Source organism: Cherax quadricarinatus, chromosome 33 (genome assembly GCF_038502225.1).
Source record: "Cherax quadricarinatus isolate ZL_2023a chromosome 33, ASM3850222v1, whole genome shotgun sequence".
NCBI lineage: Eukaryota > Metazoa > Arthropoda > Malacostraca > Decapoda > Parastacidae > Cherax > Cherax quadricarinatus.
In genome coordinates, this window is record NC_091324.1 from 27,325,209 (window position 1) to 27,344,768 (window position 19,560).

The window sequence follows — 19,560 nt, forward strand, 5'->3', positions numbered from 1 at the left end:
TGACGATATTGTAACGATGGGTATGAATGATGCGAGTGATGGAGCAGGCAGTGGTGGTGATAGTGAGGGTGGCACGGCCCATGTGGCACCATCAGTGGGCCACGCTACTACCCACGCTGCTGACTCAGCACAGCAACCAGCCTCACCCTACCCCACACTCCCACAACCTGCACCACCACAACCTGCACAACCACAACCTGCACAACCACAACCACGGTACAATATCCAGACCCCACCAGCAGACCGCATCTGGGATTGGCAGGACGGTGACGAGTTTGTTCCCAGTCCCCACGACTTTGATGAAACACAAAGTGGAATAAAGCCATCTTGTCCACTTGGGAACAATGCCAGTGAACTGGACTGCTTTGAGTTATTCTTCGATGAATCCCTGATGGACATCATTGTCAGGGAAACAAACACATACTGTGATTACACCATGGCAAATACAATTCTCTCGCCAAAATCACGGCTACACAAGTGGAAGGAGACAACTGTGGCAGAGATGTACCTGTTGTTTGCCACAATAATGCTTATGCCACATGTGTATAAGCACACTGTCACCACATACTGGGCAACAGAACGCCTGATTTCAACTCCAGGTTTTAGTGACATTATAGGTGTCAATCGTTTCCTGATACTGTTAGGTATGTTACACTTTTCAGACAAAACCAGGCCTGACAGAAGCAACAGGTTATATAAGATCAGAAATGTGTTTATGTACCTGAAACAAAAGTGCTGCATGTATTTTTATCCCTTCAGGAAGCTTGTTATTGATGAGTCCTTGATTTTATTCAAAGGAAGACTCTCATTCAAGCAATATATACCAAGCAAGAGGAAACGCTTTGGTATAAAGCTATTTGTACTGTGTGATTGCAGAAGTGGTCTAGTTTTGGATATCATTGTGTACACTGGCAGCAATACTTTGAGAGATACCATGAAGTTATTGGGTATCTCTGGTGATGTGGTTCGAACAATGATGGAACCATATCTTGGTAAGGGGCATATGTTATTTACTGATAACTGGTACACAAGCCCCATCCTCAGTGATTTCTTGCGAGTGAACTTGACAGACGTGTGTGGCACAGTGCGTGGTAATCGTAAACATATGCCAAGGTTCGACGCTGGCACTCGCAGAGGTGAGGTGCAAGCCTTTGCTGCCAATGACATCATGGCATTTCGGTGGCATGACAAACGTGATGTCACATTGTTGACATCAGTTCACAGAAACGAAATGGTACCCAGTGGCAGGGACAACAGAGAGACCAATGAACCCATTCTAAAGCCTGCAGCTGTCATGGACTACAACCTCAATATGCACTTAGTGGACAAATGTGACATGCAGATTGGGTTTGCAGACTGTGTAAGCAAGAGTTATAAGTGGTATATAACTTTTTTCCATCTTGTTGATATCTCTATGCTAAATGCTTATAACATATACAAGTTGAAGACCAACAAAACACCAAAATATGGTGAATTTTGCCTGTCAGTAATCAGACAAATAATTGCAAAGTACCAAGGAGCAACTCCTGCAATAGACCAGCGCCCACACACATCATCTCGTTTCAGGCCTGGTGATCACTACCCCATACAACTGCCTCCTACTACTGCCAAGAAAAATGGTCAGAAGAGGTGTTATGTATGTATGCATACCACAAAACGCCCACAAACACGCAGAGACACTCGTTTTATGTGTGAGGAGTGTGAAGTGCCCCTCTGCATATACCCATGTTTCAAAGAGTTCCACAAGCTGCAGCAGTTCTAGGAACGTGTTTAGTGACTGTACATATGTATATATATTATGGAACAATAGTAATAAACATTGTTTTGTATTGTTTGTTTGTTTGTGTAAACAAAGTGTATACACAAACTAATAGTGATAAAGTTTGTTCTGTTATTGTGTTGTAAACAATGAGTGTATATTTGAACAATGCACCTTACATTGGTCTCACAGGCCACATAAGTTACCTGGAACAGAAAAATATTGAAAAATGCAAGAAACCTTTGAATTAGAGTAAATAAAAGAATACCGGGTGGGCAGCAGTCGCCGCTGTTGCCGTACGCACGTCACTTTCTGCAAACTTTACGGCTCTATATCTCGGTAAGTACTGATGGCAAAAAATTTTTTTTTAGGCTTAAAACACTCATAAAAATGTTTCTAACATTTTCATAAGAAATTTTTTTTTTTTTCGAATATTTGGCGACATAGAATGACAGTTTCAGAGAGGGGCCTGAAACAGTCAAAGGGTTAAGGGTTACATAAGTGTTTAAATTCAAGTGTAACTTAGGAATTTGTATTACTGTCCTCTGTACCTGACTTCATCATTGAATAGTAATGTCTTCCTGAAGCTCTCTAAATAAATTATTTAACTGAGAGACATAAGCTATAGAATTCAATCATTATTTTTCTTTGCCTTTAGCAATCTCATGTTGCCGTGATCATTAAAATTTAGTGATATAGCTGCTTCTCTGGCAATGGCCATTTTCTATAATTAGAATTCCCAGAGCAGGAAAAATACACTGCAACATGCCTTATTCATGCATTAATGGACTAATTAAACACTACTTTCTATTGTTTTTCATTGATTTAAATTACAATACTTCTGAAGACAATGAAAATAGCATTGAAATGAATTTTTAACCAACATACTTTTGTAACTTTAAGAGTTGAAGACCTCAGTGAATATTTATAAGTGTATCGGAGAAGTTGCCCGTTAACATGTCAGAAGATGAAGATACGACCTTGAACGCCACAAATCCTGAGTCTGTCGAACCATCTGGAGCCTCGCTCAGCTCAGGTAAAAGGATAAAAAAGAATTGTTTATTCATGTAGATCGTAGACAGAAAACTTCATGCAGCAGGCATGTGTGAGCATGTTTGATAGGAGTGAATCAAGACAAATGGTTGTTGGGACCTGACGAGCTGTTGGAGTGTGAGCAGGGTAATATTTTGTGAAGGGATTCAGGGAAACCAGTTAGCCAAACTTAGTCCTGGAGGTGGGAAGTACAATGTCTGCACTTTAAAGGAGGGGTTTGAGATATCTGCTGTTTGGAGTGACATCTGAACTGTCATATCTGTGTGCTTCTGCAAAGACAATGATTATGTGTGAATGATGGTGAAAGTGTTGAATGATGAAAGTTTTTTTTTTTCTTTTTGGGTCACCCTGCCTCAGTGAGAAATGGCTGTCTTAAAAAAATATATGACAGACTAAAAGTGTAACGTGGTACTGGATGGTAAGAAAAAATTGAGTTAGAATTCAAATCAGATTGTTATCAAGAACAGTTTTTTTACAACATTAGGTGACAATCGATACAATATATTAAAGCAGTAGTGTTAATATGGAGAACCTAATAAAAAGAGTAAAAGGCATTTACAAATGATTTGACTACAATTTTTTATTTTTAAATTGGCTAGGTGTATTACAATTTTTCAATTCATCTGTTAAATTATCCCACATTTTTGGACCTCTAATTGGCATAGAATTTGTGTAGATGTTCAGTTGAATATGAGGAATATGAAAAAGGAATTTGTTTCTGATGTGGTGCCCATGTATTCTGTTACAATAGAAAGTGTGCAGCCATCACAATTCAGATGTAATGATTATATTATACAGTAGCCCATGATGACATTCTTCAGGTTGCTTGTTCTATCTAGGCTGGAATATTGCTGCACACTAACAGCACCTTTCATGGCAGGTGAAATTGCTGACCTAGAAAATGTACAGAGAACCTTCACGGCGCGCATAACTGCAATAAACCACCGCAATTCCTGGGAACGCTTGAAGTTCCTAAACCTGTACTCCCTAAAATGCAGGAGGGAGAGATACATGATTATATACACCTGGAAAATCCTAGAGGGACTAGTACCAAACTTGCAAATGAAAATCACTCCCTACGAAAGCAAAAGACTTGGCAGACTGTGCAACATCCCTCCAATGAAAAACAGGGGTGCCACTAGCACGATAAGAGACAACACAATAAGTGTCAGGGGCCCAAGACTGTTCAGTTGCCTCCCAGCATACATCAGGGGGATTACCAAAAGACCCCTGACTGTCTTCAAGCAGGCACTGGACAGGCACCTAAAGTCAGTACCTGACCAGCCGGGCTGTGGTTTGTACGTTAGGTTGCGTGCGGCCAGTAGTAACAGCCTGGTTGATCAGGCCCTGATCCACCATGAGGCCTGGTCACAGACCAGGCCATGGGGGGCCTTGACCCCTGGAACTCTCTCCAGGTATACTTCGGGTATAGACCGTTGTTTAACACAGTATTGTCTGGCACATTTTGGTTATAGCACGACTGAAGAATTGCTGCATATTTTTGTATAACACTTTGTAAAATTAACACTATTCACAGGAGGGGAAAAAATTTTGAGCGCGTTGCCCGCGGGATATGTACAGTCCTCTGCTAGGAATTTATATCTTTTTCTTGCAGTCATGGCACCCAGTAGGCATACAAGTGTTGCTGAAAGTGGCAAGAAAAGGTTTAAGCGTTTAAGTCTTAGAATTAACGAAGAAAATAGAGATACACCTACCATCCGACTTACGACCTCCTGCTTGACATACGACCACTCGACTTACGACCATGTTTTTTATGCCAAATTTCTGTGAAATAAACAACTGTTTGTGTTGTACACAGTGTTTATCCTAAACCTTGCAGTATAAAATACAGTACTAACAGCATCAAAAGTAAAGTAAAAAATGAAATACCAAAATAAAACAATTAAATACATAAAGTCATTACAAAAATGTGATGTTGATATTCAGTAGTAAAGTTGACTTTCGTCCATTTTGACTTTCGACTGGTTGGTTGGAACCAAGCTCGGTTGTAAGTCGGATGGTACCTGTACTAGACGAGATAGCCTGTAGCCGTAATGAAGCATCTCTTTGTGCACATAAAAAGAATTAGGTAAATGTGAGTTTGTGTGATGACTGATTTACTGAGTGACTTACTGACTAACTTGACTGACTTACTGATTGACTTGACTGGCTTACTGACTGACTTGACTGACTTACTGATTGACTGTATTACTGACTTACTGATTGACTGTATTACTGATGCACTGACTGACAGTATTACTGATGCACTGACTGACTTACTGACTGACTTGACTGACTTACTGACTGACTTTACTGACTTACTGACTGACTTGACTGACTTACTGACTGACTTGACTGACTTACTGACTGACTTGACTGACTTACTGACTGACTTACTGACTGACTTGACTGACTTACTGACTGACTTGACTGACTTACTGATTGACTGTATTACTGACTTACTGATTGACTGTATTACTGATGCACTGACTGACAGTATTACTGACTGACTTACTGACTTGATTGACTGATTTACTGACTTGACTAATTTACTGACTTAGACTTTTTCACTGAAGAGGATCCTGAAATGGTGTCTAGAGCAGCTGATGCCTTACTGTCAGTTGTATAATGTACTGCCGGGTAAAATAGAACAGAAATCCATTACAAAATTTATGCACACTCCAGTACAACCATCGACTTCAGTACCAGAACCTCTACCATCCACCTCAGCACAGTAGGGCCACAGCACAACTCTCCACTTTCCACAATCATTTACAAACACCAGCACCCACAATTTAGCGTAAGCAATACTATTATTTCTGTTGTACTTGTAATCTTAACCTTTTTAGGGTCGGCAGGGCCTCTACTAAATTTGTTCTCAGGGTCAAAAATTTTATATATAAAAAAAAAAAATTTCTTATGAAATGATAGAGAATCTTTTCCTGATCATAATGATGCCAAAAGTATGAAATTTAATGGAAAACTTAAGGAATTATGCTCTTACGAAGTTAGCGGTCTCGACGATGTTTATGCATCGGCGATTTCGCCCTTTTTGAGCCCTATGTTCGGCCAGTTCCAATGTACCAGTCGAAAAAATCATAACTGTTTTGCTAGAACTCCATTTTTTCTATTGAATGAGTACAAGAAACCACCCATTTACCTATTTCAACTATAATAAAGTGGTCAGGAATTGGCAATTTTGCCAATTTCACACAAAGTTCAAAAGATGTCAATTTCCAAATAGGGTCCAGAATAAACAAGACAGATACTCTGGCACTAAAATAACATTTCCTCTGTTCATTAGTCATGTCCCCAGGCCTCTGTTACATTTTTTTTGCTTTCCACTTTGAATTTTTATTCTCACAAAAAATAGAAAATTTACTGTTATGCAGACTACTGCATTAGTGTAGAAATGGTATAAATAATATCAGCGCATTTGTGAAAGAATGTTAGACTCACCAGTTGACGTGTATTGGACGCATGACGTGATTTGTTTACTTTTGAACTTTGGCAAAAATCGAACATTTCTGCTACTTTGAGCTCAATTTCAAGGTACTTTTCATGGTGAAACCAATCAAAATCATCTTAATTTCCGTAATATGTCTTCCATTCTATAAAATGAGACCAGGAAAACTAGAATACAACCATAAATAGTGTACGAAACTACACTGCAAACTCACTGTTTTAAACCAAAAACACAGTCGGAGTTTTTTTTTTTCTCATGCACTGTGTGCTGCAGGATTTTTTTATACTACACACATTGACCATGTCGACCCATTCTTTCATATGTAGGCCTACCAGCTTTCTCTCACTAGATTTGAAGGTGCTAGAATTTATGCGTACTAGTACGGCACCAACCCTGGTGTGCAAGCCGTACTAGTACGGCACCAACCCTGAAAGGGTTGAAAGGTACTTTTCATGGTGAAACCAATCAAAATCATCTTAATTTCCGTAATATGTCTTCCATTCTATAAAATGAGACCAGGAAAACTAGAATACAACCATAAATAGTGTACGAAACTACACTGCAAACTCACTGTTTTAAACCAAAAACACAGTCGGAGTTTTTTTTTTTCTCATGCACTGTGTGCTGCAGGATTTTTTTATACTACACACATTGACCATGTCGACCCATTCTTTCATATGTAGGCCTACCAGCTTTCTCTCACTAGATTTGAAGGTGCTAGAATTTATGCGTACTAGTACGGCACCAACCCTGGTGTGCAAGCCGTACTAGTACGGCACCAACCCTGAAAGGGCTAAACAGTAAAAACAACATAATACATCACGACAGTGAACTACAATTACATATTCACTTTTATTTTTGTAAGATCTGAAAGCCGAAAAAAAAATTGTTTGGCTTTTTTTGGGGCTCCCAGAAACATAACCCTATTTTTCCCATAAGTTCTTCACTTTGCCTAACAAGATTTTAAATAAAACGGTGTTTTCAGGAATGTAACTACAGTGTTAAATGACGGTCTACTGTATATAAAATTTAACAAACAAAATGTTAGTCAGAGTTATTTTGAAATGGGATAATTTTTATGCAATAAGTTTTTTTTTTAGGTATGAGCCAGTCAGCATCAGAACTCTCTGGCAAATGTACCAGAAAACAGCCCAGTAAAAGTAAAAGTGACAACGGAAGTGGTGTTGCTGATAACACTACTAATACTGGGTAATTCATTCTGCTGTATTTTTCTTCTCGTAACTTTTTATTCTTTGCACCATAGTACGTATTATGGCATGCCTCTGCAAAGACTGATTGTGTGAATGATGATGAAAGCATTTCTTTTTTGGGCCACCTTGCCTTGCTGGGAGAAGGCTGGTGTGTTAAAAAAAATGATAAAACAAAAAGTTATTTTTGTCATTAATGTTGCTCTAATTGGACTCTGTCATTGTCTCACATGCCTCCAGTGTCTTTGTTTTATGCTAATTACATGGTTTTATGACAGCTTAGATATTCAGTGAATATTGTTTTGTGAATATTTCTTGTATGAGCTGTATTGCACTGTATTGTACTGTATATAGGTTAGTATAGTACTGAAATGTAAAGATTAAAGTTTTTTTATTACCTATAGCAACTGATTTTATTATATTATATTCATTCTCACAGCAAGGAAAAAGTGCAGGTAAAACGACCGACAACCAGGATTGTTCAGTCACGATTTAAAACTGCAGGTGCCATTTCAAAGGACAGCAGTGGCGGAAGTAATAGCAGTGGTAATAAATCCAACAGTGCTGGCTATAGTAGACTTCAGAAGAGTGGCCTCAACAATACTCTGACAACAAGTACATCCATTTTAGGGAAGAAACAAATTCAAAAACCAAAGCCTGTGAGGTAAGGAAAGATACAGGCTTTAGTTGCATGTTGAAGAAATATTGTGGATAAATGAAAGCACTTAACATTTCTCTTATACAGTCTTTGCAAAAAAAAAAATGGGGAAGGATGAATAAAACACACAAACAGTTTAATGAGGTTTACTAGCTAACTTAGAAAATACAAAACATCAGCATCTGGTCATTTGACTGTTTTCATTGAATATTTTCAAGTAGCAAAATTCCCATGGGAGTAGTATTAAAATAGTGTCTCAAATAATTTTTAATGAGCAGTGGACATTAAGCCAATACCTGTACATGATGCAGAAATGCTGTTGGGATGATGTTTTTATTATTACTTTTAGATATGTACAGCTTGTAAAATTTACTGTAAAAAAAACAATTTTATGAAATCCATATTAAGAAAATATTTCAAGAATTGACATAATTGAAACTGAATTGTTTCTGGCTTATGATGCCAACACTTTATATCTACTAACAGTATTTTGTCGGGTTTAAGGATTAGGGTGACATCGTTCGTCTCTGTAGCTTCTAACAGTCTGAGCTTGCATCACAGTAGCTTGTCAGTATAATTGTGAATCATATATACGTATTTTGTTTTTTAATTTTCTGTTGATTTTGTCTAACTTGAGATTTATAAAGCAATGTAATTTTATTCAGTAGCTGATATATATGTGGTGAATAATTATGTATAATGGATTCAACTGACTCTGTTTCACAGATCAACACATGCATCAAAACTTGGCCCCACAAGTCGATCTTCAAGTGTGCTAAAAATATCAGGATCAGGAAGTCAGGCTAGCCATCAAGGAGCTTCTCTTTTGCCACAAGCTAATCTAGAATCAAAATCAAATAAACTAGATGCAAAGAAGTCATCCAGGGCTTCATCTATACAGGCTAGCAATGCTAAATTACACTCTACTGTTCTAAATGCCACCATGCTCTCAGATTTAACTGCTGTAAAGAATTATGAGAATGTTTTCAGGTAAGTAATTACTCTTTTCTATTTTTTAACACATGCAGCCTCCTACCAAGGTAGTAACTAAAAAAGGAAACTACCATCATTCCTTCAGTAGCCATAAATGCACACATGACAATTCAAGTGACTTATCGAACTGCAACATCCCCACCCCTGTGGTGTGCAGACACTGTATATCCTACCTCTAGGATATAGTCTGGCTAACTGGTTTCCTCTAATTTTCCTTTCTCCCATTTCCATTACATGACATTTATTGAAATTAAATTCAGTCGTCCATTTTTTGCTTTAATGAAAAGGAGGCTGAAGGCAGCAGAGGTGCCATCTTTGAGAGCAGTGTGTGATATGAATATCATGCAGATAATTCAGAGCATAAAAATCAAAAGAAAATGTGGAGTGACCAAGGGTATAATTCAGAGGGCTGAGGAGGCAGTGTCATGGTATGGGCATATAGAGAGGATGGAGAGGGAAAGGTTGGAGAGAATGTATAACTCTGGGGTGGAAGGGAAGAGAAAAAAGGGTCATCTCAGGAAATGGATGGAGGAAGGGGATACAAGAGGCTCTGAATTTTAGGGGTTTGAACATCTAACAGGCTTGTGTGAGTGTGTTAGATAAAAGTGCATGGAGACAAGTAGTTTTTAATAGGTGTGCTGTTGGAGGCAAGGTAACATTTTGAAGAGATTCTGGAAGACTGGTTAACCAGACTCGAGTCCTGGAGGTGGGAAGAGCGGTGCCAGCATTCCGAAGAAGGGGTGGGAATGTTGCAATCAGAGGGTAATCTGACTGTGATGTCTGCACACTTCTGGAAAGATGGCAGTTAAGTGAATATTGTCGAATGTGTTTTCTTCTCTGGGTCATCCTGTCTTGTTAGAAGATGGCTGTTGGGTTAAAAAAAAAAATGGTACTGTACATATAAAAAATATTAATCTGTATAGTCCATTTTGGAGGCTTAATGCAGCTTATTGTGCTGTCAGTTTACATTTAAGTGAATGCCTGTGGTTGGTATCTCTTTGAGACCCAGTATTTGGCATCCTTCTCTTGGCAATAACTGAATCTAGGCTCCCCTGGTTTGTTTGGTTCATATTATTAATATGATGCATTAGCTGGAAATCCAGTATGTGAGTTTTAAATGTTATCTCTTAATAGTGTATGAACATTCTTCTGGAATGAGATATCACATTTAACAATTTTCATTAAAGTAGTGATTAGCTTTCTCTATCCTTCATTCATTTTAAAAGCTAATTTTTCCTGGACATCCTTTTGAGTGTATATTGCAGTGAAAGCAAATTTGCTTAGCGACCTGATGCTGTCAACCTGTTTACAAGTACAGTATAGTAACTGTCTTCAGGCAAGCCGGTCAAAACTGCGTCAGAATTTGTTATAAAATACTATACTCATAAATTACCTTTTTACTTGAACTGGTGATGTTTTCACAAGTAGTATTTACTACACTTGATACCAATGAGGCATTTGTTAGAAGTGGGACCTTTTAGTTACAGTCCAAGCATCTGTGTAGATGGGCCAGACATAATTCAGGATTAAGTAAAATGTTTAACAAAATTCAGTTCAAATTTATACTGCTATATACATATATATATTTCATACCCTTGAATAGTTTTAAAGCTCTGAAAAGACTCTCACCATTTTGTGACATTAAGAAAATGTGTAAAACTTATAGGGCCTGAACCGGCGTCCTTGCAATTGAAAGTCTGCGACTACCATCTTTACCGCAGTGTAGGCTTTCCAGAATTTCTCTGTTACCCCTTTTATCTTTATTATGTTTTAGATCTATTCCTTTATAGTCCTCTTAAGCACAGCAGTCTTATTCAATTTTATAAATCCTGCATAATTTCTTTGTTCAAAGGGATCCTTTCAAATAAGGAAGGTGGGGTAAGGGTTGTCCCTGAAAAGGTTGGAGGGAGGGGGTAAAGGGGGTTTTGTGGGCGAGGGGCTTGGACTTCCAGCAAGCGTGCGTGTGCGTGTTAGATAGGAGTGAATGGAGATGAATGGTTTTTGGGATCTGACGAGCTGTTGGAGTGTGAGCAGGGTAATATATTTTGTGAAGGGATTCAGGGAAACCAGTTAACCGGACTTGAGTCTTGGAAATGGGAAGCACAATGCCTGCACTTTAATTAAAGGAGGGGTTTAAGATATTGGCAGTCTGGAGGGATGTCTAAACTGTCGTATCTGAGTGCCTCTGCATGTTAAGAAGAAAAAATTATAATGCAGTATATAAAGGATAATGTTTAGTGCTCTACATTGTATAATTTATGTATCCTCAGCACTACACTGGTGGGAGGTTTGGCTCCTGGTGGTCGCAAGTTGGATATAACTGGAGTTGTCCTCCCTGAGCTTCCTGATATATCTGCTATCAGGTTGGATAGTAACAGCAGTGGAAGTAAAACTGGCGATGCAACCATTCTCTCTTCTGTCAGCGAAAATGATTTGTCAGTAAGTCTTTTGGTCAACATAAATTTTGAATTTGTTAAAAATGCTAAGCATATTGGAATGAATTAAGATGTAGGCCAGCTCCTGTTGTTTCCTGGGAAGCTGGCAGTCATTCCTGTAGACATCCCATAAGGATTCCTCCATAACCACCACTGCAGGTCTTATATTATTTATGGTTTATTATACTGGCAAATGAGAATGAGACACACAGGCAACTCTTTGGTGTCTTTATTTGCCAGACTGTTTCACATACACATCAGGCTTCTTTAGGTGAACAGAGCTGATTTAATACTAGAGAAAGTGGAAGAAGCAGAAACATAATTTTGAGGTGTTCACTCCCTTTTATGAAGGCTGAGGGACTGAAAACCTCAAAATTACCTCAATTTCTTTCAGTGTTTTGGCAGATAACAATACCCAAGTGTTGTGCATGTCTTGCTTAGATCCTAGCCTGTTGAAGTGTTGCCTTAGCTGCTGCTTCTCCTTACAGCTGCTACTATTTTGATGGCACTTGAAGTGAATGACCACACCTAAGCTTGGTGAATGGTCTGAGAGACCATGTATTGGGTGGCTTTTTTGGAAGGGAATTGTGATGGGAATAGTCTCTTCTTTAAACAAACTGGCTGTATCCCACCAAGGCAGGGTGGTTCAAAAAGAAAAACAAAAGTTTCTCTTTTTAAATTTAGTAATTTATACAGGAGAAGGGGTTACTAGCCCCTTGCTCCTGGCATTTTAGTCGCCTCTTACAACATGCATAGCTTACGGAGGAAGAATTCTGTTCCACTTTCCCATGGAGATAAGATAAAATAAACAAAAATAAGAACTAGAAAAAAATAGAAGAAAACCCAAAGGAGTGTGTATATATACATGTATATGCTTGTACATGTGTGTGTAGTGTGACCTAAGTGTAAGTAGAAGTAGCAAGATGAACCTGAAATCTTGCACGTTTATAAGATGGAAAAAAGGACACCAGCAATCCTACCATCATGTAAAACAATTACAGGCTTTCATTTTACACTTGCTTGGCAGGACTGTAGTACCTCCCTGGGTGGTTGTTGTCTACCAACCTGCTGCCTAGAAGGAATAGTGTCATCCTTGCAATTTTCACCCCAAGTGGGTTCTGCCCTCTGTTCTTGGACATTCTGTCCATGTACAAGCCTCTGCTGTGGAATAGGTCCCCCCACAGCTGTACACTAGCTGTGTGTTGTGCTTGTTAGCTGTATTGTCAGATGCAACTTGTAGACCTCTGTGAGCTTGTATTTCATTCCTATTTCTCTGCTATATCTTTTCACTTTGGCCAGTTATTGTGGTTACATGAGCATCTCTTACTGATACTGTCATGTGCTAATTTTCTTTCATAAGAATCCAAGAACATTACAGCCAGTCCTGATGTACAGTGGACCCCCGCTTAACGATCACCTCCCAATGCGACCAATTATGTAAGTGTATTTATGTAAGTGCATTTGTACGTGTATGTTTGGGGGTCTGAAATGGACTAATCTACTTCACAATATTCCTTATGGGAACAAATTCGGTCAGTACTGGCACCTGAACATACTTCTGGAATGAAAAAATATCGTTAACCAGGGGTCCACTGTATACACGTGTCAAAAACTACGAAGTGTTGATTTTACAATATTCTGTTAGGTCAAAGACCCTTCCAGTCAGTGCTTCTCCTCACTCTTGAACTAATGTATATCCTGTCCTCATGGCTCTTCAACATCTAGTGATGTCTACTTCATTGGTGGTAGCCCCATCGGATTCTCAGTTTTGTATGGGCAGTGAAGGCCAGGCTCGTGCTACAATTCATACCATGAGCAGGCTAAGTGTTGTAATTGGAAGTTCACTATTCTAACCCAGTTATGGTAGGTCCTAACTAGCACCTCAAATTTGCAGTTTACTCATGCCCTTCGAGGGGGTGCATTGTACAAGATTTCTATCCTTTCTCAACCACAAAATATGCTGATTGATTAAAATAATTGCTGATTTTTTAAAATTAAGTACTGTATATGGGGATTCAGGGAAACCTGTTATTTTTATATAGCCGGACTTGAGTCCTGGAAATGGGAAGTACAATGCCTGCACTTTAAAGGAGGGGTTTGGGATATTGGCAGTTTGAAGGAATATGTTGTGTATCTTTATACATATATGCTTCTAAACTGTTGTGTTCTGAGCACCTCTGCAAAAACAATGATTATGTGTGAGTGAAGTGAAAGTGTTGAATGATGATGAAAGTATTTTCTCTTTGGGGATTTTCTTTCTTTTTGGGTCACCCTGCTTCGGTGGGAGACAGCCGACTTGTTAAAAAAAAAAAAATTACATAACTGTTGTACCTTTATGTGCTTGTAATACTGGATGCTCGGTTATTGATTGTTTTGTTAATTTTTTTTAATATTTATTTTATTTTTTTATTTTTTCAACAAGTCGGCCGTCTCCCACCAAGGCAGAAAATACTTTCATCATCATTCAACACTTTCACCTCACTCACACATAATCAGTTTTTGCAGAGGTGCCCAGAATACAACAGTTTAGAAGTATATATGTATAAAAATACACAGTATATCCCTCCAAATTGCCAATACAGTGGACCCCCGGTTAACGATTTTTTTTCACTCCAGAAGTATGTTCAGGTGCCAGTACTGACCGAATTTGTTCCCATAAGAAATATTGTGAAGTAGATTAGTCCATTTCAGACCCCCAAACATACACGTACAAACGCACTTACATAAATACACTTACATAATTGGTCGCATTCGGAGGTAATCGTTATGCGGGGGTCCACTGTATTTATATCTGAATGTTTTCGGATATTTAGGAGTTGACGTGTCAGCGGATGGATTTATGAAGGATGAGGTTAATCGTAGAATTGATGAAAGAAAAAAGGCGAGTGGTGCGTTGAGGTATATGTGGAGACAAAAAATGTTATCTATGGAGGCAGAGAAGTGAATGTATGAAAGTATGGTAGTACCAACACTCTTATATGGGTGTGAAACTTGGGTTGTAAATGCTTCAGCAAGGAGGCAGTTGGAGGCAGTGGAGATGTCCTGTCTAAGGGCAATGTGTGGTGTGAATATTATACAGAAAATTTGGAGTGTGGAAATTAGGAGGTGTAGAGTTAATAAATGTATTAGACAGGGGGCTGAAGAGGGGTTCTTGAGGTGGTTTGGTCATTTAGAGAGAATGGATCAAAGTAGAATGACATGGAGAGCCTATAAATCTGTAGGGGAAGGAAGGTGGGGTAGGGGTTGTCCTTGAAAAGGTTGGAGGGAGGGATTAAAGGAGGTTTTGTGGGTGAGGGGCTTGGACTTCCAGCAAGCGTGCATGAGCATGTTAGATAGGAGTGAATGGAGACAAATGGTATTTGGGACCTGACGAGCTGTTGGAGTGTGAGCAGGGTAATATTTAGTGGAGGGATTCAGGGAAACCAGTTATTTTTATATAGCCAGACTAAGTCCTGGAAATGGGAAGTACAATGCCTGCACTTTAAAGGAGGGGTTTGGGATATTGGCAGTTTGGAGGGATATGTTGTGTATCTTTTTACGTACATGCTTCTGAACTGTTGTATTCTGAGCGCCTCTGCAAAGACAGTGATTGTGTGTGGGTGGGGTGAAGGTGTTGAGTGGTTATGAAAGTATTTTCTTTTTGGGAATTTTCTTTATTTTTTGGGTCACCCTGCCTTGGTGGGAGACGGCCGACTTGTTGAGGAAAAAAAAAATCCTGTATTTATCAAAATATATATAAAATTGTTTTACAGCAAAACAGTGGCAGCAGCATTTTTCATGAAGTTACTACAGAGGAGTTAGAGAAGGAATACATGAGTTACCTACAGTGGGCCTATGTTGATACTTACAGTGAAGATGCCTTCAATGTTCAACTTAAAAATGCACAGGTATGACTTTATTTTTAATTTTTTGCTGTTTTAATTCCTTGTAGAATCTGCATTCATAAATATAATTCCATCATAATCATCCTACTTCGGGGTGAACCATCAATGTGGTAAAAAATTATATGTTCACTTAAGTTAAATTTTTAAAATTCTGACAATTTTGTAGTGTTTTAGTTAGTACAATACGTTATTAGAAATGAGTTAATTCATAACAATAACTCACTCCTGCTTGTCCCTTCTCTGACTTTAATATTGAGTGCAAATCTGTTATATTTTTGATAAGGTTAACCCTTTGACTGTTTCAGCCATATATATACGTCTTACGAGGTAACGTGTTTGACGTATATATACCCATAAATTTTAGCGGCTTCAAATCGAGCAGGAGAAAGCTGGTAGGCCCACATGTGAGAGAATGGGTCTGTGTGGTCAGTTTACCTGGAGTTTACCTGGAGAGAGTTCCGGGGGTCAACGCCCCCGCAGCCCGGTCTGTGACCAGGCCTCCTGGTGGATCAGAGCCTGATCAACCAGGCTGTTGCTGCTGGCTGCACGCAAACCAACGTACGAGCCACAGCCCGGCTGATCAGGAACTGACTTTAGGTGCGTGTCCAGTGCCAGCTTGAAGACTGCCAGGGGTCTGTTGGTAATCCCCCTTATGTGTGCTGGGAGGCAGTTGAACAGTCTTGGGCCCCTGACACTTATTGTATGGTCTCTTAATGTGCTAGTGACACCCCTGCTTTTCATTGGGGGGATGGTGCATCGTCTGCCAAGTGTGCACCATATAAAAAAAATCCTGGAGCACGCAGTGCATAATGAGAAAAAAAAAACTGAACATTTTTTTAATTAAAATGCCAACTTTGTGGTCTATTTCTGTACAGTATTTATGATTGTATTCTCGTTTTTTTAGTCTCAGTTGATAGAATGGAAAACATATTATAGAAATAGAGGTGATTTTGATTGGTTTTACTATAAAAAGAACCTTGAAATGGAGCTCAAAGTAGGGGAAATGTTTGATTTTTACCAGTGTTCAAAAGTAAACAAATAAATGTCCAACTAGCCATTCTAATATGCAGTCATGAATGGGTTGACATTATTTGTACAATTATTACAATATTGCAGTAGTCTGCATAACACTAAATCTTCTATTTTTTGTTTGAATAAAAATTCAAAATAGAAAGCAAGAGTAATATCAGAGGGGCCTGGAGATGTGACTGATGAGCCAGGAATGTCTGCATTGTTCATTCTGGACCTTATTTTGAAATTGTCACATTTTTTAATTTTCGTGAAATTGGCCAAATTGCAAATTTCTGGCCACGTTATTGGGTAGTTGAAATCGGTAAATGGGCAGTTTCTTGTACTCAATCAATAGAAAAAATGGAGTTCTAAAGAAATAGGTATGAGTTTGGTCCACTGGAACAATGGAATTAGCTGAAAATAGGGCTCAAATTGGGCGAAATCGCCAATTTGTTAATATCACCGAGGTCGCTAACTTCGCGAGAGCGTAATTCCGTCAGTTTTCCATCAAATTTCGTTTTTTTTTTTGTGTCATTACAATTGGGAAAAGATTCTCTATCATTTCATAAGAAAAAATGATTTTTTTTTTTTTTTGAAATTTTGCGACACCAGGAGACACCTCAGGATTGGGGGTCGCGACAGTCAAAGGGTTAAGATAGTTCAGTGGTCTTAGTAATAATTGTGATAGTTCAATGGCCTTGGTAATAATGGTGATGAGCATTATGCAACTGTCTACACATTATCAATGTCATTAACCCTTAAACTGTCCAAACGTAGATCTACGTTCACATGTGTAGCACTCTGAACGTAGATCTACTTTTTTTTACATGCTTTCAAATGGAGAAAATTATGGCTGGAGCGCTATGCGCGTGAACATAGATCTATGTTTGGACAGTTTAAGAGTTAATTGGGAACCTTCTCACTTATATTTTCTTCTATATTAGAACACATCCACTGTGGTCATCATTGCTAGATTTTTTTTAATGCTGGCCATCTCACACCGAGGTAGGGTGGCCCAAAAAAAAAGAAAGAAATACTTTCACTATCTTTCACACATAATCAGTCTTTGCAAAGATGCATAGATACAGCAGTTTAGATGTCACTCCAAACAGCAGATATCCCAAACCCTTCTTTAAAGTGCAGCCATTGCACTTCCCACAGATAAGAATCTGTACATCCTGGATTTGTGCAGACATTGTAACTGTAGCAAGTGCAGTAGTTGTTAAAATGCCAAGAATGAAAAGATAAAGATTAAGAACTGAGAAATTAATGGCCTAAAATATAGTAATTAAGGAAATGGTACAGATAATTTATGTACAGTTGGCCATCGATTAACACAGTCATGTTCCTGAAATGGTGTGTATTAAAAAAAGGCATGTTAAATTAACTGAAGAATATATGGGAAAAATAGGGTTACAAACCTTAGACCCCCAAAAATGGCAGGTTTTAAAGCATTGTAATTTATCATGGCTCAAAAATAATAAAGTTTCTATCCATTACATTATGGTTGTCATTGCTTGTTGATGCAAAACGTGTGGGGAGGATTGATGTGACCCTGTACAATACTTGTGCAAGCATATGACAGGCAGTTCCATAATTATCATCTGCCTCCACAGTCACCTGGGGGGGGAAAAATATTATTGTCCCATAAGACAAGATTTTTCAGCAAATAAATATTCTCAAGGTAATACCCACCATAATATGAGTACCAGCTAGCCCAAAAGCTGTGAAAAATGAGCAAAATAACTAAACTCAGATTATCACCATGTCCTGTTGTTATGGGTGGGTTTAAGAATTTCAACAACTCAGGGTCTGTATGTCCATCTTATTGCTGTTGTCATTGTTGGTTTTAAAGGTTATGATGACCTGAGGGTCTATGTCCATCTCATGGTGTATTATTATTATTATAATCAAAAGGAAATGCTTAACCTACCAGGGTCATACAGCACTGCAGGGTAGGAATTGATGCAGGATCTAAGGATAAATGAGGGTGGAGATGACAATAAAGGTAAAGTTAGGAGGGGCTGTGAGGAGTGCTAAAGGAAGGATTATCAAAGTTTGTGTAATAAATCAATTGCTATCAAAAAGTCAAAGAGGGACTCTGTGTCAAAGGTGGGTCTGTCAGCAAGGAGGAAAAATGAAGTAAGGGCATTAGAGCAGTGACAGTGTCGGAGAAAAATTCTGTGTGCTCGTTGATAGACAGGTCAGTTCAGTAGAATGTGGGAAATTGAAACAGGAACTAAACTATTCTCACAAAGTGGAACAGGACGCCTCTCCATGAGATACCCATGAGTTAGACAAGTGTGTCCAATGCGAAGATGAGAGTGTTGTCTCCCAGCCTCAGTATCGATGACAAAAAAGTATATGCTATGATGCTCCTATGAACTTCCAACAAAAATTTTTATCATGGTAGTGCAACAAGGTTATTCCTTCACTTTCTTTATTAATTAGTGTACTTTCACAATTATCAATCACTAACACATTCATTTTTTATTTTTTTTTATTATCACACTGGCCGATTCCCACCAAGGCAGGGTGGCCCAAAAAAGAAAAACTTTCACCATCATTCACTCCATCACTGTCTTACCAGAAGGGTGCTTTACACTACAGTTTTTAAACTGCAACATTAACACCCCTCCTTCAGAGTGCAGGCACTGTACTTCCCATCTCCAGGACTCAAGTCCGGCCTGCCGGTTTCCCTGAACCCCTTCATAAATGTTACTTTGCTCACACTCCAACAGCACGTCAAGTATTAAAAACCATTTGTCTCCATTCACTCCTATCAAACACGCTCACGCATGCCTGCTGGAAGTCCAAGCCCCTCGCACACAAAACCTCCTTTACCCCCTCCCTCCAACCTTTCCTAGGCTGACCCCTACCCCGCCTTCCTTCCACTACAGACTGATACACTCTTGAAGTCATTCTGTTTCGCTCCATTCTCTCTACATGTCCGAACCACCTCAACAACCCTTCCTCAGCCCTCTGGACAACAGTTTTGGTAATCCCGCACCTCCTCCTAACTTCCAAACTACGAATTCTCTGCATTATATTCACACCACACATTGCCCTCAGACATGACATCTCCACTGCCTC

General features: G+C 38.9%; 1 protein-coding gene across 7 annotated transcripts in view; it reads left to right on the top strand.

Moving 5' to 3' along the window:
* Positions 1 to 19,560, top strand: part of LOC128693833 (uncharacterized) — a 40,572-nt gene that overhangs the window by 11,906 nt on the left and 9,106 nt on the right. For 5 of the 7 annotated variants that reach the window (XM_070090965.1, XM_070090969.1, XM_070090968.1 and 2 more), the window contains 6 exons: positions 2,663 to 2,795; positions 7,379 to 7,487; positions 7,926 to 8,150; positions 8,871 to 9,134; positions 11,408 to 11,576; positions 15,325 to 15,459. In XM_070090965.1, the coding sequence (XP_069947066.1) occupies positions 2,717 to 2,795; positions 7,379 to 7,487; positions 7,926 to 8,150; positions 8,871 to 9,134; positions 11,408 to 11,576; positions 15,325 to 15,459 (981 nt within the window). In that variant the 5' untranslated portion in view covers positions 2,663 to 2,716. Of the gene's footprint in view, positions 1 to 1,947; positions 2,099 to 2,662; positions 2,796 to 5,474; positions 5,613 to 7,378; positions 7,488 to 7,925; positions 8,151 to 8,870; positions 9,135 to 11,407; positions 11,577 to 15,324; positions 15,460 to 19,560 lie in introns of those variants that run through there. The other 2 variants (XM_070090970.1, XM_070090971.1) reach the window with 2 other exon arrangements.